This window comes from Bos grunniens, chromosome 18 (assembly GCF_055505025.1).
Source record: "Bos grunniens cultivar Pamir isolate PY7600 chromosome 18, Bosgru_T2T1.0, whole genome shotgun sequence".
Classification (NCBI taxonomy): domain Eukaryota; kingdom Metazoa; phylum Chordata; class Mammalia; order Artiodactyla; family Bovidae; genus Bos; species Bos grunniens.
This window is the reverse complement of record NC_141182.1, coordinates 13,425,704-13,448,631: the sequence shown is the minus strand read 5'-3', so window position 1 is coordinate 13,448,631 and position 22,928 is coordinate 13,425,704. Positions and strand designations below refer to the sequence as shown.

Here is a 22,928-nt window from a genome sequence, read left to right as displayed (position 1 = left end):
CCCCTCCAGGGATGTCAGCAGTGTGTGTGTGGTGGGGCCCTAAGGACTTGGCCCAGTTGATGGGTCCCCCCCCGACTGCATTGGAACCACCTGGTTGGGAGGTGTGACGTCCAGGCCCCCCAGGCTGACCAGTCTGCAGTAGCACAGTGTGGGAGCCTGTCACAGGCACCGGGGCTGAAGACCTCAGGCAAGGGGCCACCGCACAGGAGTGGGACTCGGGAGGCCTGGATGTCCTCACCCCCCTCCCCTAACTAGCAAACTAGGTTTCAGAGTGGGGGCCATGGGGGCCCGTCACCCTCAGGTGCAGCAGGTTTGCAGTGAGCTGGGGGTTTCCAGACCAGGGAGGTGCGAGCCGGGCATGGATACTAACTGTGGAGACACCTGCACGCACAGCCTCGGCTCCTTAGCACATCTTCACTCGACCATGACCGCTCAGTTTAATAACTTGCAGGCTCGACAGTCAGGGCCTGCAGCAGTATTCCCAGTTAGCTGATGAGGAAATACAGAGGCTCAGACCCAGTAAGTCACCAGCCCAAGATCACACAGCATGTGAGAAATCAGGACCAACTTAGAAGGGGCTCCTTCCTGTGGCTCCTGGGTGTTCTTGGGGTTGTGGGGGGCCTTTGGGAACCTCTGTTTATTCTGCAGGGCTCTGCTTTGGAAGAACCCAATAAAATGAGATGTGGCTATTCGTGGAGTTTCCTGCTAACTTCAGGGTTTGTGTGTCAGCAGATCTCAGACTGGACTGAACCTGCCTCTTTCTGGTGTGTTTGAAATGAAGTGTCAGTCCCAGTTTCAGACGCTGGCTGAGACTTCTGCTTCCGAGCAAGGGTGGGGGAGATCTGGCCGGGTGTCACCCAGCCCAGGTTAAAAATGGAAAACACGAAACACATGTTCCAGGGCTGGTCACATTTTCAAATGTGACTTGGCCTATTAGTAATTGTTTTCATAAGAAATCAGTGATCGACAAGGGCTACGTCCCAACTGGACTGAGGTTTTGTGTTTGTCTGCTCCTGCGTCCACGGCCTGTCTCTGCAGAGATTGGACATGGGAATTAGATGGAGCCCTGGGTCCCGTCTGAGCAGCCCCTGCCCCTGGAATTCCCTCATTTTCGTTCAGTTCTCCAGACTCGGGAAGCTCCGATCTTGAGTGGCCAGTGGTGGGATCGTTGGTGGTCCTGGAGCCGAGCTGTCGCCCTGCGTAGGCTCTGTGCTCCAGTGCCTCTGGAAGTGAGGCCAGCCTCCTGATGTCTGGGGTACGGGTGAGTCCTGGGCATTCACTCTCTTGGAGCCAGTAAAGGGGAATTACATGTCGTGAAGTCAGCTGCTGGTTCTCCGTGTGGGTCCTCTGGACAGCACCCCTCAACTGTCAGAAACGGTGGGTTCTCAGGCCTGCCCAGTCAGATGCTCTGGGAGGTGGTACATTCAGTGGGAGACCAGTCTGTTATTGGGTAGGGGGAGTTAGGGCAGGAAGGGAAGAAATGCTGGGTGTGGGGCACAGGCCACCATGGAGGCTGGGCCTGGGGGTGGGGGGCTCAGCCCAAGCCCAGAGGACATTAGGGAGTCCGGGACCAGAGCGGAGGACCTGGTTCACCGAGTACCCTCTGAACCCTGGGTCCCTGCATGCCGAGCAGATTTGGACAATAGGTCAAGGCAGGACACACCCCCGAGAGCAACTCGCTGCCTTTTCAGCAGTCAGCCCCACTGCCAGCCACTCTCCCAGCCGCCTTGGCCCACCTGCAGCCAGGGCTCCGGGTCCAGATGCCCAGTGAGTGACCCTGTTTGATGGGTAGAGGCTCCGATGATGGGCAGGCTGGCTGCCTGGGCCTGGGGCTCGTCCGGCCGCAGTCGCAGTGGTCAGCACCTGCTGCTCTCTGGCCTGCTACCAGCTCCTGCCCCAGGAGACCAGCTGGCCTGGCTTCCTGCAACCCGTGTGGCCTGCCAGCCACTTCCTCTCCCATCTCAGAGCCCACTGAGGGCTGTCTTGGGGCACTGCTGGGGGCCTGCCAGCAAAGCTCTGATAAAACGGTGCTCATCTCCCTGGCATCTCAGTCCCTCCCACCTGTGTGGGGTCAGCAGTTACTCCTGGGCCTCAGACTGTCTTTTCCTCAAGTGTTGCCCCTTTTTTATCAAGGACCCTAAAAAGAAGGCACCTCTTTCAAAGAGACTCACTGGCAGCTTGTTGATAGTGAGGTTCCAGGCTCTGGCCCATGGGCCCTTCATCCTTTCATTCTTGGGGGTGGGGGCGGATGGTCCCTGCAGACCTGGGGACAAGGGAGGGTCCATGGCTGCAGCCCCCTCACAGACATGGGGACGGTGGCTGAATTTTCTGATGAGTGGGGGCAGCCAGTCCCCAGATACTGTGGTTCTGGATGGTTCTGTTGCCTGCCCACGACCTTGCTCTGGTGTGTTTGAACTCCAGCAGAGGCAGTTAGGGTGAGGGACCCTGAGGGCACTGAGTGGGGTATAGACAGTGGATGCTTATACTTTGCCCCAGCTGTCAAGGTTGTTTTGTTATTGGCATGCACAGAATCCAAGGGCAGCCCTGATAAGGCTCATGAGGGTTTTACCTCTGGTCAGAGAGGGAAATGGGTTTTGGTGTGTTTTTGTTTTTAAGTGAAAATAGCCCCCGCTGTGTTTCAAGTCCAGCATATGCTGGGGGCTGGGAGGCTTGCCCCCAGTGGCTGACAGCTGACAGCCTGTGTGTGACGAGTTATCGGAGGTGGACCCTAGGCCTGGAGAGTGAGATAACCGGTCAGGCTGGGCAAGGCTGGGCAGAGCCTTTGGGTGCTGCTCAGATAGATAAATGCCCTGGGGCACACCTCCCGTTTGTATGCTCACCCAGCTCAGAGTACCTTCTTCTACCTGCAAGTCGGCATTGCGGGGTGGGGGTGGCTTGCAGTCTGCAGACAGGACTCTGAACTCAAGCCACCTGGTTGGCCAGGTTGCAACTGGAGTTGGCACTCCTGGTCAGGCTCTAAGCATGACCAGTGGTCCAGGGGGCCATGGGTTGCGAGCAGCCCACCAGGCCGGCCAGGGGTTGTCCCTCCCTCACTGGGCAGCATGTCCTGCCCTCCCAGACATGAGGATGGGTGCAAGTCTGTGAGTTCGTTACGGGGGGATAGTGACTTTGCAGGAGGTGGCTGGCCCTCTAGCGGAAACCTGAGGCCCTGACCCCCTTGCAAGGTAGAACTGGGGCGCCCCTGCAGGGCAGCAAGGTGCCATGTCACAGCCAGACAAGGCCAGGACAGGCCCAGTCCTGAAAGCCTGAGGGACCAGCCACCAGGCCCCGCCTGCCCTGCCATCTGCCCACAGCCCACAGCCACTCCTCTCCCAAGCCCACCAGGCTCTATCTACCGGCCCCAGCTGTTGCCTGGTGTTTATCTGGGGGGTGTCAGCACTGGGAACCCCAAGGGGGCCAGCTTCCAGCCAGTGCTTGCCTACTGGTGCCCTGGGGCAGACTGTGCCCCCTGCCCTGAAGCACAGGTGGGAGCTGCCCCTAACCATGGTGATGACAGCAGAGACCCTAGTTTTACCCGATGACCCCTCCATCCTGCGATGTGGAAGCTGAGGTGCCTTGTTGAGGTGATGGACTTAAAGCCAGGGCAGCCAGAGGCCGACCCAGCTTCCCAGACGGCCTCCCAGCCCTGCTGTCTAAGGCTGGGATGGAGCCCCATATAGAAAGGACATTATGGGGAGTAGTAAAGCGTTTACTCATCGGCCAAAGTCAATGAACATTAACGTCTCATTCTATGCTTTTATTCTTCTTTCTGTAAAAAGAAAGGAATATTACAGAGTCCCCTTTGTCCTGGGATCAGCCCATTTCCCTCCCGACCAAAGAGCCTCCACTGTCTGAGACAGAGCTAAGCTCAGGGTCCACGGAGCCCTGGGGGTCCTGGGGCTGGGCTTGGCCAGCCACACCCCTTTCCTGGGTCCACAGGGGCTGGGATGCTTGCCGGGCATGGCCCTGGTCCCCTGAAAGGGGGCCCTGGGGCTGGGCTTGGCCAGGCACACCCCCTTCCTGGATCCTCAGAGACCTCATCTGTGGGGTGGGGAGGGGAGCCCCCGCTCACCCTGGGGCGGAGACCCCCACACCCGCTGAGGTGTGCAGAGATGACAGCAGCTAGGGCTGCTGGGCAGGAGCCCCGCCTCCCCGTCCCGTGGCTCTGGCCACGCCTCTTCCCCGCCCCGCCCCCAGCCCGCCCGGCTTCCGGCTTCTGACCTGGAGCGTGAATGGAGGAGTGATGCAATCCTCCAGCCTCTTGCTGCATGCGGAAACCAAAGCCTCAGGGTTTTCACTTTCCACCTAAGGAAATATAGGACTGCCCAGAAAGGTCCCTCCTCCCCCAACCCTTCCCCGCTCTCTGCTCTGCCCAGGCTCCTCGGGCCACTGGTGGGAGGGCACCTGGGCTTGCCCTCCCAGGGCCCCTCACCCTGGGTCCCAGCCACGTGGTGGGTTGCACCATCCTGGATGCTCAGGAGAAGGAATTCCCTGCTGCTCCACCTCTCCCCACCCACAGTGGGGGTATGTGTATCAGAAGGGCCCCAGAGTCCCAGGTCTGGCCCTGTCACGGAAGACGGGTCCTTTCTAAGCCTCTGGCTCCTCTTCTGTGCTGGGAGTGGCAGTGCTGATGTGCATAATACAGGACAGCTGTGTTGGGGCTGACCTGGAGGGCCTGGACTGAGTGTGTGTCCACCCCCGAGCCACACGCTGAGAGTCACTGGTGCTGTTTGCCCCTTGCACATGTCGGCCCCTTCATCTGAGCCTCTCCCAGCCAGGGCTTAGCTCCTGCCGCTGAAGACGGCTTTGGTGCCCTGACAGGGACTCTGCCCCCACGTTCTCAAGGCCTCACATGGGCCCCACCACCCTGAAGCGGGTCCACCACCAGCTTCTGACAAGTGCAGGACCACCAACTGGGAGCCCTGGGGGCCCGGCCAGGGTCCCCATGAGTGAGGGCCACTCCGGGTCCATTTGTCACAGCCCTCCACTGTCGTACCTGGTATGGGGAACATCTGAAGGTTTCAGTTGAGGAGCAGGGGCCAAAGGCAACTGGTCTTAAGGCAGATTTTAACCTCTACTTTCTGGCACGTGGCAGACGGTCGTAATCAGCCATTGCATGAGCCAGGCTCAGCGTAGCAAAGAGAAAAGGACAGGGAGGGTGGTATTACGCTATCAGTTAATTTCCGAGAGAGAAGCTGTGGGTAGGGGCTGGTCCTAACCAGAGCTCATGGGGCCAGTTCCTGTTTTTCGCCCACCTGGACTGTCGTGTCTCATTTAGTTAATTAGCGTGGATTTATTTCTTTGAGGGCCTTTCTCTCACTTTGTAAAAGTACATGTAATTAATTTAGCTGGGGAGCGAGCCACGTGGCACCTGCCAGCCCAGGTTGGTTCTGTCTAGAGAAGTGCTGTGTGCGGGGCGTGGTGGACAGATGTCCTTCCCATGGGTCCAGGCCATCCGGTTAATGTTAGACTGCCAGCCCGCCCAGCATAAAAGGCCCTACCTGCGCCCTGGCCATCCCCCTGGGCAGCTGGTGCCAGCAGCAGCATGAGGCAGAGCCACCCCTAGAGCCGTCACGCCAGGCATGTTTCCACGGGGGACACAGTGGAGAAGGCATGGGTGTTGGGGGCTGGTTTGTTCCTTTGTTTTCATCTCATCCACAAGGGATGTGGTGGAGGAGGGCACCGGTAGGGCTGGTTCCTTCCTTCCTTTTCATCTCATTCTATTTGCTTTTGAGTTTACAGAGTTGGCTGCCTTCACGCCAGCTCGCCAGGCCCCTGAGCACTCAGCCCCTGCCCCTGCTCAGGTCTGGGGTCTCCCCGGGTCCCAGGTGGGGCCTGCCTGTGTTGTTGAGTTTGTGGAGCCCAGCTTGCCTGCCCTGTGTCCCCACCCCACATCTCCACCCCACCGTGGGGACTGCCTTGGGGTGGGGTCTTCTGTACCTGCCTCGACACCAGCAGCGGAGTTGGTGCTGGTTCTCTGGTCTAACCACTGGGACCCCCAGCTGTAGGTCTCCTTCAGCCCCTCCCTGCACCCTCCCCCCTGCCGACTTGTCAGGCTTAGGTCTCATCCTCTGTGTCCCCAAGGGATCCTACGAGGACCCTCTGAAGAGAGGGTTCCCCCCTTGAGAGGTTAGGGTGTCAGATAAATTGTGCTGAAGTGTCAGGTGGGAGCAGAAAAGTGACTATGTGCACACACACCACCCCCACCCCTACGTGGCAGCTTGTGCTTCTCAAGGGCGCCCCCTGGAGGGACTCAGGTGTGGGTGGAGGTGTTTTGATTCCCCATGGGAGGTTGAAATCTATCCATCAGGAAACCTTCCCTTATGGCAGCCTGGGGGCACCTGTGCTCAGCCTGTAGCCTGGGGTTCCCTCCCTTCTAGAGTCCAGATGGTCAGACCCGGGAAAGGGGCTGGGGAGTGCCTGCCTCTCTGCCCGCGTTTCCACAGCACTCACTCGCTGCCCTCTCTCCACAGTGCTACTCACGGCCGTGAACTGTTACAGCGTGAAGGCCGCCACCCGCGTCCAGGATGCCTTCGCCGCTGCCAAGCTGCTGGCGCTGGCCTTGATCATTCTGCTCGGCTTCATCCAGATCGGGAAGGGTGAGTGCGCCTAGGGTGGGGGCTCTGTCTCTGGACACCTGGCCCCAGATCCACCGCCTTGGCTAAGGGGATTCACTAGAGTCAGTGGGTCGGGCGGTCCCAGGAGAAGCGCTGATGCTGAGGTAGGTCTAGTGAATGTGGTGACCAGCAAGTTGTCAGTCCTGGAGCAGGGGGAGAAATGGGGCCACCACGCAGACCACGGTCCCCTGTCCACACAGGGCGGGCATGGTGGTGATGTGGAGTCGAGGGGAGAGCTTGGCGATGCACCTGCCGTGTCAGGAGTGTGGCCAAGAGGTGTTGTTGCCAGTGCTGGTGGATCTTCCACTTGGGAACGTGCCCCCAGCCCTCTGCAGGGCCCCCAGTGCCATGTGGATGCCCGCCCACCGTCCCCACCCCTCCCACGATGGCCACCCACGTGGCATGATAGGTGGCCCACAGAGCTTCCGTTTCTGAAGGAGGGTGTCTCGGTGAACAGAGGCACAGCTGGATGGTAGGCCAGGCTGTCCATCTGCTCAGCTGCCGCAGGTCAGTGGTCCCGCAGGGCTGAGGTCCCCACCCCAGCCCCGTGTGTAAGGAGGGACCCTGGAGCCTCACTCTGCATCTGAGTGCTGATAGAGTCGGGGGCAGTAGGTGGGAGACCAGCCTGTGTCCCCTGGCTTCCTGGGATCTCACGCCCCAGCATTTTCCTGAAGACAAGACTGTGTCTGGAGCACGCTGGCCAGGCCAGGCTCCAGGTGTCAAGGGGGTGACAGCTCTGAGGGAGGTGGTCAGGGCGGAGGGGACTCCCTGCTGTCTGGAGCTTACGTTGGGAACCAACAGTTTGGGAGAAGAAACCCCTCCTGTGCCACCAGCCTGTCCTGCTGGGAACTGTGTCATGTCTCCCAAGGAGGAGGACTTGCTGAGGGAGATTCGCCTGGCTGGTGTGATAAGATGCAGACTGACGAGGAATGCAGGGGGACTGGACTTCTGTGAAAACAGATTTCAGCAGGGATAGCAAAGAGCTTTTGTTCAGCTTGAATACATAACGTGTTTATAATTCTGTTGCCGTCGAAAACATCCTCCCCCTGAAGCCATTCCTTTCTGAACCTGGGAAGCAGTGCAGCGTCTGCAGAATTCCTGTCTACGGGTTTTCCTCCAGATGGTCCCCTCCCTTCTAGAGGACTTTGTGGAAACCACCCTTTCCCCATGACCACCGCCTGATCTCCGCTCCGGTGGCTGCCCCAGGGTCCCGAGCTGAATGTTGGCAGGAGGGCCAGGACCCTTCACGCGGGGCTCAGCACCATGGTGCCTGGATGGCCGCGGGCCGCACTGCATCTGGAGGGTAGACCTGTGTCTCACAGACTGGCCCATGCCTTGTTCCTGCTGTCCTTCACCCAGTGCCGGGCCCCACCGGCCTGCCTGGAGCCCAGGGGTCCCAGGGCTGCAGAAGGGGCTGGGGCGTGGGGCCAGCAGGTCTGGTTCCAGGCCTCTGTGGCCTCATCCTTGATGCCGTGAGACTCACAGGCAGTGTTGCCCTCCTTCTCATCCTCCTTCCCCAGGACCAGACCATGAATAGGAAACTCAGATTGGGGAGGGTCAGCCCCGACCAGGATGGCTTTTCTGAGGGCTGGAGAGGGGGTTGGTGTGTCCAGGGACCACTCTGCAGTCCTGGACTGAGATTTCAGGTGTGGGAGGGGCTCGCTGGGACTGAGGGTGGGGGGGATCGGGCGTGTGGGCCCTCAAGACCACTCCCAGCCTTTTCAGGAAAGGGGAGACTGAGATTATCTCAGATCCCAGCGGGCACGGCTCAGCCGGGGGAAGCCCCAGAGAGCAGCAGGCCCAGCGGCAGGGTTGGGACTGGAGCCCTGACGACCAGGGCTGAGCAAGAAGAGAAGCGTGGGCAGCTTTTTGTGTTTTTGCTTTTGTCTGCTGGCCATTTACCTACAGCACCTGCAAGGCCCTCAGCCCAAGGTCAGGCTGTTCCCGGATTGGAGGGTGGGAGAGGTACAGAGAAGGCGGGTCCCTAGAGCCCAGCCCTGCCCAGAGGACACATGGTGGGACCTCGTGGGTGTGTGGATGCGGTGGCTGGGGTCACCCTGCAGATAAAGGGTGCCCCTGCTGGAGGTCACGGGAGGGGACCAGGCAGCCCCGCCCCACACCCCCCACAACAGCTCCCATGAGCTCACCTGGCACTGGGCCCAGCAGGAGTCCTGGGTGTGGAGGCCACTGTGGATGGTCACCATGTGCAGGGACGTAAGCTCCCTTGGGTCAGCCTACCTGCATCCTGCCCCAGGGCGGTGTCGGCAGGTGGTGGGGAAGGCCCTGAGCAGCTCTGCTGGTGGTTGGGGGGCAGGGGGAGCTGTGGGGCCTGGAGGAGACCCTCATCCCGGGAGGATCTGGGGCTCAGACTGTTCTCTCCAGGCAGAGCCCTGTGCCTCCTGGAGCCTCGCATCCTCATCTGATAAGCGGCCGCAGCAGCCCCAGGCCTGTCTCTGGGTCGTGGGCAGGTGCCTCGGGCAGCCTGTGAGCAGAGCTGCTCTCTTCAAAATCGGGGGGAGATGTTTCGGATGCTCCTAGGCCCGGCCACCCCAGTGCAGGACTCAGGGTGCCCGTGACAGAGGCCGTCTTAGAGGGGTCGGGACCACACTAGGACTGCAGGACGCTGACTGGGGCCACGAGGCTGGACTTCCATCCTCCCCCAGTCACCCGTGCCCCAGAAGACAGGGCCGGCGCTTGGTGGGCCGTCTGATGCCCGGAGCAGCGGGTCACATGCAGGCGGGGCGCCACGGCTGCCGTGGGAGGACTGATGCAGGCGGCTCACCCCCTCGGGTGCTCTTTGATGGTTTTTAATTGAGACCTTTCTGTCTGCCTGCGCAGCTCACATGCTTTACTTGTGAGGCCCGCCCAGAAGAAATCAAAGGCCTGGCAGCTGGCTCTGTCTTCCTGCCGCCCCCACTCAGCCCCGCCCTGGGTGGTCAGCAGCAGGCCGGCGGCAGCAGGGCAAAGCCCTGTGCTGGGCACTATGGGTGCTCGGGGGTCTCCCAGCCTGTGCAGTGGGCACAGTGGGTGCTCGCGGATCTGCCTCCTGTGCAGTAGGGAGAGGGTCCTTTGAATCATCACACCAGTCTTGATGTCCAGCAGCAGCTCCTCCAGGAGTTTAAAAGATGGATGACACAGTAGACAGGCTGGCCGTGGGAACCGTCCAGTCCTTGCCCCCCACCCCCTTAGGCAGAGCCAAAGAACAGGCACCAGACCCCAGGTACCCAGCCCAGGGTGGGGAAACAGGAGAGAGGACCCCTGACAAGCCCACTGCAGATGTAACACCCCCCCCCCACCCCAACCAGGGATGCCTGGTCTGTGGATGGAGCAGAGGGCAGAGCTGACTCTCAGCAGAGCTCAGCCCTGCAGCCAAGCACCTGCTTGCTGGCCCAGTGATAGAGAGGAGGGGTCCACGGCCAGGCTGTTTCACGTCCCAACTGTGCCTGTGCGTTGCAGAGTGGAGACTGGGGCGTCTGAGCCCTCGCTCTGCAGAGTGTCCTGGGGCGGCCGCAGCACAGGACACGGACAGGGCTTCAGACACTGCAGTTTTGGTCTCAGAGTCTTGGGGCTGGCAGTCCACAGTCCAGGCCGAGCTCCCTGCGAAGCTCACAGGAGGAGCCTTCCTGCCTAGTGCTTCCCAGGTTCGTGGCCACATCACACGGCCTCCATCCTCACGTGGCCCCCACGTCTCTGTCTTACAAGGACGCTTGGGGAATGGGGCCCACCCTAGTCCACGGCGTCTCGCCTTGCGATCCTTGCCTTGATTACATCTGCAAAGACCCTTTATCAGAGCATGTCATGTTCTGAGGTTCCAGGGGGGACATGAACTGTCGGGGGTACCCTGTTCAGCATCTGGCACCACGTGTGGAGCCCCAAGAGTTACAGAGGGACCAAGTGAAAGATTCCAGCACAGTGGACGTCCCCCGCCCTGGTTGAGGGGGTGACTTTCTCACAGTCGGCCTCCCATCCGGGGAGGGGTTCTAGGGGCTGTGGCAGGAGGGGCGGGTCCTGGTCACCCTGAGGCTTTGGGATTTTTCTGGCTTTCCGCCAGCCGCCATCTCCAGACTGGCTGCGGGTTCCCATGCCCGGGCCCAGGCCCAGCCGTGGTGAGGGTGACAGGCCAGGCCGGTCCCAGGGGGACACAGAGACCTTGGCGAGCCTTTGTCCTCTGATCCGGAGGGGCTGGCGCGTTCCAGTGCGCACACGGCCCCTCTGAGGGCGGGGCGCCTGCACCCCCAGCTCTCTTGGCTGGTTCCCACGGCCCTGTCTGCATGACGCAGGGGTTTGGGCTGCTTTTCCTGAAATGGGCTCCCTGGGGCCTTGTGAACACTCCCCTCCCAATCCCCCTTGTTCTCAGAGGGATCCTGGTGGGCAGGCGGGCCTGCCTGGTGCCCAGAGCTGCCCGGGGGCCGGTGTGTGGCTGTCTGCTAGCTTTCACCTTCCTGTGGCCCTGTGAGGCCTGCAGAGAAGCCCCAGAGAAGGGGGTGCCCAGGGGACCCCACTGAATTGCTGGAGTTCCCACACCCAGGCCCCACAAGAGGGCCTCCCCACCTGTCCACCCTGGTGAAATTCCTGTCTGCCTCTCGTGGGTCTGGGGGCCCTGTGAGGACAGAGCTGGAGTGGGGAGCTCCATGGTCATGGGCAGGGGTGGGGGATCGGCACAGTCATCTCTCTCGCGTCTGTTTGGTGCCTGGAGCTCTATGTTTAAACAAGACTCGCACTCCAGCTTGGGGTCCGTGGGAACCCTCTCACGTGGCCCAGACACCTGCCATCGCTCTTGGGCGGATCCTGCCCGGCAGTGTCTGCTGGGGGAGCCTCCTCGTGCTCTGTCCAGCTGCACTCGCTTTCGCCCACCAGATGGCCCCCACCCCCACCCTTACCCTGCATGACAGCCCCAGGTGTGTCTCTGGTCAGCACCATGTCCCCTGCTTGCCGGGGCTGGTGGGTGGCTGAGACCACTGTGTGGAGTCTGGGGTCTGCCCTCCCAGAAGGGCTCCCCCGTGTCTGTTCCCTGCGCTGGCTGCTGGCACCGGGCAGCTGCCTGCACCCGTGGGGCTCTGGCCGCCTCACTCGGCTTTTTGCTGTTCTGGAGACAGGCGGGTGGTCCCCCTTGGCTCTCCAGAGCTGCGTTGAGGGCCCCATTCCCGACGGGATGTGTGGATGGCATGGGCAGGTGAGGCCGCTGTGCCCGTCCCAGCCAAGTGCCGTGTGGAGCCAGCAGAGCCGGCGCCTGCTCCAAGGCGCCTGTGGAGAGGAGGGCAGCGCTCGGACAGCATTTGGTTGGGTGCCCGGTGCAGCTGCAGGCCTGATCTGGGAGGCCCTCCAGCAGACAGAGGCTGGACAGACCCAGGAGCTCCACTGAGGGGGCCTGTGTGGGTTCACTTGGGGCAGTTCGGCGGGAGGGAGGTGACGGGGTCAGGGCAGTCCAGAGGGGCTTGCAGTAGTGGGTCGGAGCCCAAAGCTGCCAGATTCCCGGCGGAGCTCCCCCGAGCCCCGACACTGTGCCAGGAGTGACGGCAGGGGGATGCAGGGTCTGGGATGCTCCACTTTGCTCCAGGGAAGTTGGACACTTTGTAGACAGGAAATGAGGCCCTAGACAACCCGGGAGCTCCCCGCAGGACGGCCCAGCCACACCTGTCCTTCAGAGGCGTGGGCAGCCCAGTGAGATTGTTCAGTCTGAGTTCGGGCAGAGCCACTGTTTTCTTGGGGTTTCAAGGCTACAAGTCACCCTGTACATCCAGGAAATTCTGGGGACAGGAATTCCATCCACTGTCTCGGGGCGATGATGCTTTCACGTAAGGACACCAGGCTGGTTGTTGTCCACAGAGCTGAGTAAACCCTTGATGAAAACAGAAGCTTCCAGATGTCAGGGCTAAAAACCATGGTTCTTACATGAAAACCCAGCCTGTATTTCAAGCCTCGAATTTCATCCTTGGCAAAAACAGCAGCTGTTCTGCGTAGTGGTGTCTCCAGCCCACAAGTGCACGTGTGTGTGTTCCTGGGTGTGCACCCACGTGCACACACATGCAGGCAGTGTCACTGCTTCAGGGTTGTGCCTGAGGTGGGAGCCAGTTCTAGCAATGCACTGAGGTCTGTCTCGCAGCCTGTGTGCAAAGAAGCTTCCGGTGAATCCGCAGGAGACAAGGAGGCGTGTCCTGGTGGGGAAGTGGGGCAGGTTGAGGAGAACGGCAGGTTTGCTCCTTGGAAGGAGCCCTTGTTGGCAAAGACCTCTGATGCCCTAGAAACCAGTGGCAGCCGCAGCAAAGCATGTGGGGGTGCGGGATCTGTGCAGACCAGGCATGGTGGAGCCGCTAGGGGCTCCCCTGGGCTCTCTGGAGCAGCTGCAGAATTCTGAGAGCGGTGGGCGCCTCATGGCCCCAGAGCTGGGCCCCTGGCAGGTGGCCTGAGCCTCCGTATCCCTGATGGTGGGACAGATGTAAAGGGATGTACATTCCAGAACATTGCGTGGGGACTGGCCGGGCTCTGGGTGCTGTGCTGAGGTGCACTGTCCAGCTGTCTGCGCCACCCCCGGCCCTGCTGATCACCCTGTGACTGGGCAGTCTCGGGACCCAGGCATCCTACTCGGATCACATGTGCGCGGCGGGCTGGGTGAAGTGCCAGCCGCCTTGGAGCCTGTGCTCATCACGAGATCATGGCCTCATCTGGTGGGCAGAAGCGGCCTCACGCATCCCCCGTCCACCTCCTAGCTTAGGCTGGAGGTGAAGGGCAGACAGAGTGCAGGCATGCGGACCCAGAAACAGGCACTCAGGGTCCATCTCTCCCCCAAGGAGCTTTATTGGAGGAAATGGGTGCTGCCTGGAAGGAAGTGCAGGCTTCAGTTGGGTGGGTGGAAGGAGGGGTTCATAGGAGTCTCCCTGTCATGCCCCAGGGGTGGTGTGGCAGCCTCCGTCTCCCCATCCCCCGAGGGGCCTGCAGACCTGCTGGCCGTGGGCCACAGGGACCCATGTGTCAGCCCCGGGGTCCCGTGGACCTGAGCCAGCTGTTCTCAGACCCTCACCTGCAGGTGAGAGACTGTCCCTGCCCTGATTTGATGCTCAGCTCCTCCAGCCCCGTGTGCCCAGCACACTGGCTCTGCTCCCTTCAGCACCTCTGCTTCTGTTGCAAGCCTCTCCCACGAAGGTGATGGTCGCTGAGGTGTGTATCAGTGCCCCTGCCACCCCCAGAGCTGGGGAGCCAGGAACTGACCCCCCATGGGGACTGGCTAACCCCCTACTGGGTCAGTGCCCACTGTCAGGCTGGCGCCTCATTATGGAGCAAGTCTTTCCAGCCCTGGGTATTAAGGGGCCATTTCACCAATGTTATAACAGTCCAGAACAGGCAGGCCAGACACCATGCTGGTAGCCAAGGACCCTTCTGAGACCCCCATGTTTCATGTCTATTGTACCAAGTTGAGGGGGGGCCCCCGTGACACGTCTAATGATATATGGATTTGGCCTCATTTAGGAAAAGGGAGGAATGGAGCTGAGGCCACTCTGGTTTGCTGGGGCCCTGAATCTAGTGACACATGTCCTTTTAGGACACAGGAGTCACAGCCAGAGGTGCCAGGTGATGGTGGGGCAGAGGTCAAGCCATGCAGCCACAAGCCAGGACACCCGGGGCCCTTTGGGGTAGAAACGGTCAGCTGGGAAGCCAGCCCCCTTGTGTCCAAGAGCCAGTATGTCCATCTGGGTTAAAGAGCAGCCCACCTTCCCCAGCTACAGCCCCTTGGGTCTGCCGCATCCAGGGGCAGGCGTGAGAAGCCTGGGTTTACAGCTCTGGGCTCCTGGCACTGAAGGGGAGAGCAGGTCTCTGGCCCAGAGCCACGTCACGGGGTGTCCTATCCCCCAGGCACAGACAGGCAGGGGTGCTCAGCACGGGTCTGCAGAGCCACCAGTCCCATCTGAGGGTCCAGAGGAGGGCCCTGGGGGCTGCATTCCTCATGCTCAGGGCAGAGCCGAGCTCCCTTGGCCCCCACGCCCTCGGCCCCGGGTGGCTCACAGGTGCATTTAATCTGTTGCATTTTTGTCTGTTACCATGTTTTGCTCCAGGAACATTCCGGAACTTGTGGCTTGACCTCGGTGCCACGCTGTCTAACCCAGAATTCCTTTCTGTCTGTTTGTCCTCTGCCAGGTGACGTAGCCAATCTGGATCCCAAGTCCTCCTTTGAAGGCACCAAACTGGACGTGGGAAACATCGTGCTGGCGCTGTACAGCGGCCTCTTTGCCTATGGGGGATGGTAGGTTCTAGAACTCCTAGGCCCCAGAGCGCCCAGAAACCCACATATCTCGGTCGTCTGTGATGATTCTAGGGCAGGAGACCCCTCACATCCCAAGGAAGCACAGAGGGGCCCCCATAGCAGCCCTGGTGCTCTTCGTGGCCCCCAAGAAGGGGGCCCCCAGATAAACTTCTAGGGACACTGCTGACCCTTCGGAGACTGCTGCTGCCCGGGTGTGTGGGGAGGGGCAGGACCATCGCCATCTCAGTAGGGGCCTGGGGGTTGTGGGGTCCCCTCTCCCCGCCCAGGGCAGCTGGGAAGGGTCCCATGGGACCTATATTCTTTTGTTCCAATGACAAAAGGAATGTCTAGTAAAAGTCTGCTCTCTGAATTCTAGGAATTACTTGAATTTTGTCACAGAGGAGATGATTAATCCCTACAGGTATGTGTGTGATCAGAGGTGTGTGTTTTCATCATTTTCACCTGAGAGGAGGAAGAAGCCTGGCTGTATCCAAGAGCCCATCATTGGGCCCAGCCCAGTGCAGTGCAGGGAGGGTCCCTGGGGTTGGGCTCACGGCGGGCTGTGTGACCTTGAATAGCATACTCCCACAGAAAGGATAGGAAGCCCACTTCACAGATACGGGCTGGGTTGCTGGCCCATGTTTGCACAGCTGCCCTGCCCCATGCACCGCCTTCCAGCCACGTGCCGCTCCCCCTGCAGTAAGACGTGGGCTCAGCCACTGAGGGGTCGGCTGGCCCCGTGCTGGGCCTTGTTTTGTTGACATGCCCGCCCGGTCCTCTCAGAAACCTGCCCCTGGCCATTATCATCTCACTCCCGATCGTCACCCTGGTGTACGTGCTGACGAACCTGGCCTACTTCACCACACTGACCCCCGAGCAGATGCTCACGTCGGAGGCCGTGGCCGTGGTAAGATGCCAGCCCTGCCCTCCGAGCTCAGACAGGAGCAGAGGGGGCCCCTCCTTTGCAAACCATCCTCCTACCAGGAGGGGTTGAGCCGGTGCTTTGCCAGGCCTGCTGGGCGTGCAGGGTACTGGCTGCGCGTGGGGACCACAGGAGGCTTTAACGGCGCTGGTGCTCAGGCCGCCCGGACGGTTTTAGATTGGCTCAGCGGTGCTGGAGCTGAGGGGCTGAGTCCATTACACACCTGCAGCCCCACCTCAGAGGCTGGTCCACCATCTGAATAAATACTGAGCTCCTCAGGGAGGGTCGTGTGGATGAGGAAGGGGACTCTGGGGCCGGGGGTGTCTCGGGAAGGGACTGCAGGGCGGGGGTGTCTCGGAGGCAGGGTTCACGGTCTGTGTCCATCCAGGACTTCGGGAACTACCACTTGGGCGTCATGTCCTGGATCATCCCCGTGTTCGTGGGCCTGTCCTGCTTCGGCTCCGTCAACGGGTCCCTCTTCACGTCCTCCAGGTGAGCCCGGCCAGGGCGGCTCTGTCGTGCGGGCCCCGTGGGGCCAGAGCAAGACAGGGTGTGGGTCGACACTGCACATGGCTTCCTCACGTGAGTTCTGAGGGTTCTCTTTCTTGTTACTTTGAGTAACAACGTAGCCGTCAGGATGTTCACGTGACTTGGAAATAACCCAAATCCCTGCCTAGAGGTGACACAGCTACCCTGTCCATCCAGACCCTCGTGGGTTCATCTGGACCTTGCTGGGCCGGGGCTGATGGGACCCCTCAGCAGCTGTCCACGAGGGACACTGAGGCCCACGGCACAGGCCCCTCCACCGCCACCTGCCTGGGTCCCTTGGCCGAGGCTGACCGCCACCCCCTTGTCCACAGGCTGTTCTTCGTGGGGGCCCGGGAGGGCCATCTGCCCTCCATCCTCTCCATGATCCACCCGCGCCTGCTGACACCCGTACCCTCACTGGTGTTCACGGTGAGTCCCCGCCCTCCACGTAGGGGGTCACTGGCAGGTGGAGGACAGGCGTGTCCCTTGGGAATCACGGGGCTTTGAGATGGGGGTGCATGCCCTGTCTGGGGACCCCTGTGCTGGTTCCACCTGGTGTCAGCCAGGCTGGGGATCAGAGGCTGAGATGAGATGTAGATAGGTTAGCACAAGTGTAGTACCCTTCATCACATGCGCCCCTGGATGCCAGAGAGCATAAGACAGTTTTTTGTTTCTCCAGAATTAATACACGGTAGTTGTTAAAAAAAAAATATAAAATCAGCATAGAGGCACTTGAAGCCAAACCTCTCGACCAGGGTAGACATGGCCTCTGCCACCTCCATGAAGCCCAGGACCTCAGCCACCTGCCATCAGCACGTCCCTTTGCTCTGAGGGCCCTCGCGTGGTGCGGACCACTTCTTCTGCTAAGAAGGGGTGCGTGCGGTCATCCCTCCCCCCGGCTCATCCTGAGGCTCATGGCCTGCCCTCTGCTTGCAGTGCATCATGACCCTGCTCTACGCCTTCTCCAAAGACATCTTCTCCGTCATCAACTTCTTCAGCTTCTTCAACTGGCTCTGCGTGGCCCTGGCCATTGCTGGCATGCTCTGGCTTCGCTACCAGAAACCGGAGCTGGAGCGGCCCATCAAGGTGAGGGCTGGGCGTCCACGCTGTCCCCTCCACAGACCAGGGCTCAGGGCACCTTCCCCAAGGGCACCTTGATCAGTGCATGAACACCTTCTGATCTGGACGAGGGACTGAGTTCGGTCGATGACTGGTGATAACCAAGCGTGTGATTCCAGGTGCTGGGGTTCATTCAAGATCACAAATGACCCCCTAAAGCCCTGCTCTCCTAGAGCTTGTCTTCTGCCAAAAGAAGAGGGGCAGAAGAAGGCTGCCGTGCCAGGCAGGTGTGCGGGGCAAGGGGACTGAATAGCCTGGGGCAGCACTGAGCTGCCTGGCCGAGGGGATGGGAAGAGTGAGGATTGCCATGCTGTCTGGGGAGGGGCGGGTGCTGGCGTGACCAAGGATGGGGGTGCCGCGACAGGCTGCAGCGTAGGACATGTCCCCCGACTTTGTCCTCGATTGGTCCTTTCAGACTGTCTGCCCCCTGTCCACCTAGCCTGAGAGGGCCTCTCCCTTTCCTCCACTTGGTACTGGGGGCAGCTCCCCAAGGGCAACCGTTTTTTTGCACAAAGGGGGCCACATACCTGCCAAGGCCCTGGTGAACACATTGGCTCTGTCCCCCAACAGTGGTGTTGGATCGAAGGCGGAGCCCCTCTGCAGCTGACACAGGCCTCTTGCCTGCTTCCCCACCTAGCAGTCCTGCAGAGGCCAGGCCCAGCCTTCCTGCCTTGGACAGGTTCCCCAGGCGCCAGGGCGACCTCAGTGCCCTGGTCCACCTGACTCCCTGCTTATGGGGGGGTGCTGTCCCCGTGAGGTCAGGCGTGGTGTAGGCAGTCTGGGCTGACCTTATGGGACCCTTGCTCTCCCCAGGTCTCTTGCCAGTGTGTAGACAGAGGGTGGAGTCCGTGTGTAGACAGACTGCCTGGCAGGAGGCACAGTGTTTGCAGAGGGGGACGAGTGTCCCTGGGCCCCTGGCTGTGTGTGGGTGGGGCTCTCTGCCCAGCGGCTGTGTACCTGTGGTCCAGCCTGTCCACAAGGGCCCTCTGAGAAGGCAGGCACATCTTGCTTGTTAGTGGTGGCCATGGTCTTCCTAGAGGCGTCACCCCCCATCAGCCGACCGTGGGTGGGGGGCAGGGTTCCCTCCTTGTGATGTGGGAACCTGGGAGTCCACCCTCCTCTGACCTTGAGAAGCCTGCTTGTTCCTGCTCACCCGCCGGCTCCCGCTGGTCTTTGGGTAATTACTGCCTGCTGCCCGCTGCTGAGCTGGGTCAGTGGAGAACGCAGCAGGGTCCCGTTTCTCAAGAGGCCGGTGTGGCTCAGGGAGGCCAGCCTGGGGGAACCTCAGGCCCTGGCAGACAGCAGAAATGCTGCTCAGGCAGCATGGTGGGCCTTTTGGATCAAGAAGGCTCAGCTAGGCACAGGGCTGTCTGGGGGTCTGTGGGAGAGGCCGGGTGGGCCCCAGGGAAGGCCAGCTCCAGCAGGGGCGGAGGGAGGGCTCCAGGGGTGCCCGGGTCGTGTCAGGTGTGGACGGGAGGAGACACATGGAGGGGACTCCAGGCTCCCTGGCGTCAGCTGCAGCCCCCCCCGGCAGGTTCATCTGGCCCTCCCAGTGTTCTTCATCCTGGCCTGCCTCTTCCTGATCGCCGTCTCCTTCTGGAAGACCCCCGTGGAGTGTGGCATCGGCTTCACCATCATCCTCAGCGGCCTGCCCGTCTACTTCCTTGGGGTCTGGTGGAGAGACAAGCCCAAGTGGCTGCTCCAGAGCATCTGTGAGTCCCTCCCTGCCTGCTGGGCCTCCTCTGTCCCCCAGGGGTCTGTTCCGCCCACCTGGCTGTGCTCCTCTGACCTCAGTCCAGTGGCCAGGAGCAGCACAGTGGGCAGTGCCCCCCGCCCTGGGTCACTGGCAGGGTTGGGGGCGGTCAGCATCAGGATGTGCAAGGTCCTGGCTGAGGGGCCCGCAGTGGCCAAGCCGGGCCTGTCTGGCGGTGACCTGGCCCACGTATTTCAGGATAAGACGCTGAGCCTGGCACCACCTAATCTCAAAACAAAGGATTCCAGAAAACCAGGCTGCTCTTGCCAAGTAACAAAATCCGCCCTCCCTGTCCCCCCCCCCACCGTCTGCCTCCAGCTTAAAGCCATCCAGCTGACCTAGAAAAAAGCAGGGGAGGAGAAAACGGGATCCCTCACAGCGGTCACGGGACTCACTGACAGGCCTGTTCAGGACCTGCGCCGAGACCGCTGTTAATGCAACGGGCTTCTGGGTGGGCTTCAACACCCCCCAGGGAGCCATCCCAGAATTGCTGGCCACCTGCCTGGGGCCCAGGGCGCTGTCCATCAGTGAAATGATGTGAGCAGTCCCTCACACGTAGGGCCCCTCCGTCCTGAAACGCCCCCCCTAGTGATGCTCCTGGAGTGTCTATGGGTTCACCCGGGCCATAGCACACACACCCGCCTGCTTCAGCCCCTCTGAGGCCTGTGGTGGGTGTGTGGGCAGCCGGGACCATCACCCCGTTATGGGTCCTGGGGTCTGAACTGGGGTGAGGGGTGGAGGCAGTTTACTTGCTGCCTCCATTCCTAGGATCCTCCCTTGCTAGGATCCTTGACCACCCCCGCCACCCTCCAGTAATAGTCCCAGCAGAGAGCCAGGGGAGCAGGCCATGCCCCCCCAGCAGGAGGCCTGGGGCCTGATGCCCACACGTGAATTCCTGGCTTCTCTTACAACCTCGGGACTTAGACAACCAGGGCTGGGTGAGCCCACGTCCTGTGCAGCCCTGACCCCCAGGCACCAGGCCAGGGCACCTGAGTAATGCTCTCTCCTCCCGGCAGTTTCTATGACGGTCCTGTGCCAGAAGCTCATGCACGTGGTTCCCCAGGAGACGTAAGCGACCAGAACCAGGAGGCCACCCTGAGAGAGCAACTTGGTCCTACCATCCAGGCAGCTCTGCCGGGGCCCCCGCTGTCCCTGCCCCAGGGGGCGGCTGGGCCACGGTGAACCCTGGTACGAATTTAGTCCCCGAAGGTGGATGTCCGCAGATACCTCTCGAGCGTGGAGGCAGGAACATCGGACCAAGGAGGCTGCAGGCTTCCTCCCGAACTGGGCCTCCTCCCTTCTCACCTTTGTTTATTTGTATTATTTTTTTTTAACTTAAGTCTTGCGTCAGGTTGACATTACCAAGACAATTATTTTTTTAAGAAATGGGGTGGAAGTTTCTCCCCAAACGCTGTCTGCAGCACAGTGTTCTTCCGAGGGGCCAGGTCCTGTCACCAGATTCTGGACGGTGGCCTGGACACATGTGCTTGGCTTCCCTGTTTCTCCGTTGTTGTAGATGCAGTGACTTTCGTGAAACTAACCTCCGGGCTTACGTCTCGTTGCCTTAAAGCCCTGCGCTAGCTCCCTCCCCCGGAGAAGAGAGAGAAAGCCTAGAGGCTTGTAGAAGCAGGGCCTTCGGGCTGGTGGACAGCGGTGCCTTGGCACCTGCTGTGGGCAGGGGGCTCCAAGCAGAGGTCAGGGGCAGCTGGGCCACCCCGGGCCTCCCGTCAGTACGTGCAGTTGTGGGGGCGGACTACACCCTGTCACTCAGAACATCTCCAAGGTCCTGTCTGTACACCCCACCCTGAACGCCAGCCTGAGCAAAGGCCCGAGGAGTCCGGTGGCTCCTGTGGCAGATGGTGGGCAGTGCAGCCTCAGGCCTGTTCTGCATCAGTTTTGGAATCAAGCTCTAGCTCTTTCAAACCCTCACACTTGAAATCTGTAAGCAGACCCCTCGACCCCTCAGGGGCTTCTTATCTGTGTCCCATGAGGCTGCACCCCCCCACCCCAGGCCTCAAGGGCTGGGTCACAGCCCTGGCAGCTGTCTGGGGTGCTCCCAGCTCCTGGCCGAGGCCCCCCGGCCCCGCCCCCGTCACCTGTCCCTGGCGCCCAGCCTCTGCTCCCCAGCTGCACCTGCTCCGGAGGCCGCCTGAGTCCTGCTGGGGCCAGCACGCACACCCGGCCTCCCCCCACTCCCAACAAGAGGCTGTGCTTTTGTTGTTGTAGTTCCCATAGCGTTCTCCCCCGGAGGCAGCCAAGGCCCAGAAGCTCGTCTGGCGTTTCTGGGCCTGCTCTCTGTCTTCCACGGAGCCCGCTTGGGGAGCAGTGTCATCCACGGTCAGTCTCCCTCTAGGCCCTGCCTCAGCCTATGACCCCTGATCTTCTCACCAGGGTGGGGCTGAGCCGAGCCCTTGGGCCTCATTGCTCAGCTGCAGCCAAAAAAGCTGCTGCTGGTTCCCAGGGGCCACGTGACCTCCACGTGTCCAGTCCACCATCACCCGCCTGGGCTCTGGGGCCCCATGTGGTCCGATAGGCATAGAGAGAGCAGCTTAGGGGGGCCCAGGATGGACATTGAGGCTGAAGTGGAGGCAGCCAGATGTCCAGCCCTTCTCCCCATGCTGGTCAGGAGACCCTGCCAGCCTGCAGCTCCCAAAACAGCATCCACCGTTGTCTCCTCACCAAGCGAATCCTTCTAGGCGAATCCTTCTAGGCCACGGTCCACACGTCAGGGGCCCGGCTCGGCGTCTGGAGGCAGAACGTCACCGAGGAAGCCAGAGGCCTGATTTGAGACTGTTGGGGCCTCAGTTTTCTTGGGTGTACATGGGGCACTGCCCTCTGCCTCTCCACGGGGCTCCAGCTGCCTCATGGCAGATTTCGGCCTCCTCCCGCGGGACTCTGGAGGCGGCACTTGGGTTACCTCGTGGTCCACCACCGGCTCTCAATGTGACCTGGCGGAGCACAGGGGCCAGGTGACTGTCCAGAGCTTGGTGGCCTCCCTGGGATGTGCACCTAGGTGTGGGGTACTGTCACCCCTGAGCTCCCTTTATACGGAAAGACCAGGGGTGTGGCTCCCCAGCATCTGTGAAGGCAGGCTGGGGGCCCAGGCACCCTGGTTCTGCTGCGTTGGCCTTCTGGGCCGACTCCACTCCTGACCACACTACTGACAGGTGTCCTGAGCGTTCCTGCTTGTGGGTTACTTTTTTTTTAAGCCAGGTTTTGGCATAACGCGCATGTTTGTCCAGCCGTCGTGCTTCACTTCACCCTCACGTCTCCCTGAGGGGAGGGCGCCGTGTTTATTTATTGTGGGGCGATAAGCAGCCGTGCCGCCCCACGGGTTCCGGCCGCGTCAGCCGCCAGCCACGATGTCGTGTGTGACTTAACGCCTTTCTCTGCTGTTAACGCTAACGTGTTACGCTTAGCTGCTTTGGGATGGGGAGTTTTGTGTTTTGTTGGGGTAATTTGTTTTTTAAGAATTGGAATTATAAGCACTGCTGATGGTCTTTTTGTCTTTTTTTCCACGCCAAGTTCTGGGTGAGGGAAGTTCCAGGAGGAGGGTGGTGATCACACAGCTCCTTGCCCGGCTCATTTAGTCACTGCGCTCATTCATTCACTCATTAACAGGCAGGTGAGCAAGGCCAGGGAGGAGGCAAGGGCACTGAGCCGGAACTTGGAGCCACTTGTTGGGAGAGGCATTGAAGCCGAGAAGAGGAGAACAGATGGGCTTGGCCTCTTGGCAGCTGCAGGCCTTGGAGT

At 60.8% G+C, this 22,928-nt stretch overlaps 1 protein-coding gene across 1 annotated transcript in view; it reads left to right on the top strand.

Moving 5' to 3' along the window:
- SLC7A5 (solute carrier family 7 member 5) overlaps window positions 1–22,663 on the top strand; it is a 28,833-nt gene extending 6,170 nt beyond the window's left edge. The window contains exons 2-10 of the mRNA XM_086350269.1: window positions 6,474–6,599; window positions 14,748–14,853; window positions 15,230–15,274; window positions 15,637–15,760; window positions 16,164–16,267; window positions 16,636–16,732; window positions 17,240–17,389; window positions 18,957–19,134; window positions 20,192–22,663. Of these exons, the coding sequence (XP_086206395.1) occupies window positions 6,474–6,599; window positions 14,748–14,853; window positions 15,230–15,274; window positions 15,637–15,760; window positions 16,164–16,267; window positions 16,636–16,732; window positions 17,240–17,389; window positions 18,957–19,134; window positions 20,192–20,247 (986 nt within the window). The 3' untranslated portion in view covers window positions 20,248–22,663. The remainder of the gene's footprint in view (window positions 1–6,473; window positions 6,600–14,747; window positions 14,854–15,229; window positions 15,275–15,636; window positions 15,761–16,163; window positions 16,268–16,635; window positions 16,733–17,239; window positions 17,390–18,956; window positions 19,135–20,191) is intronic.
- The last annotated feature ends 265 nt before the right edge of the window (window positions 22,664–22,928 follow it).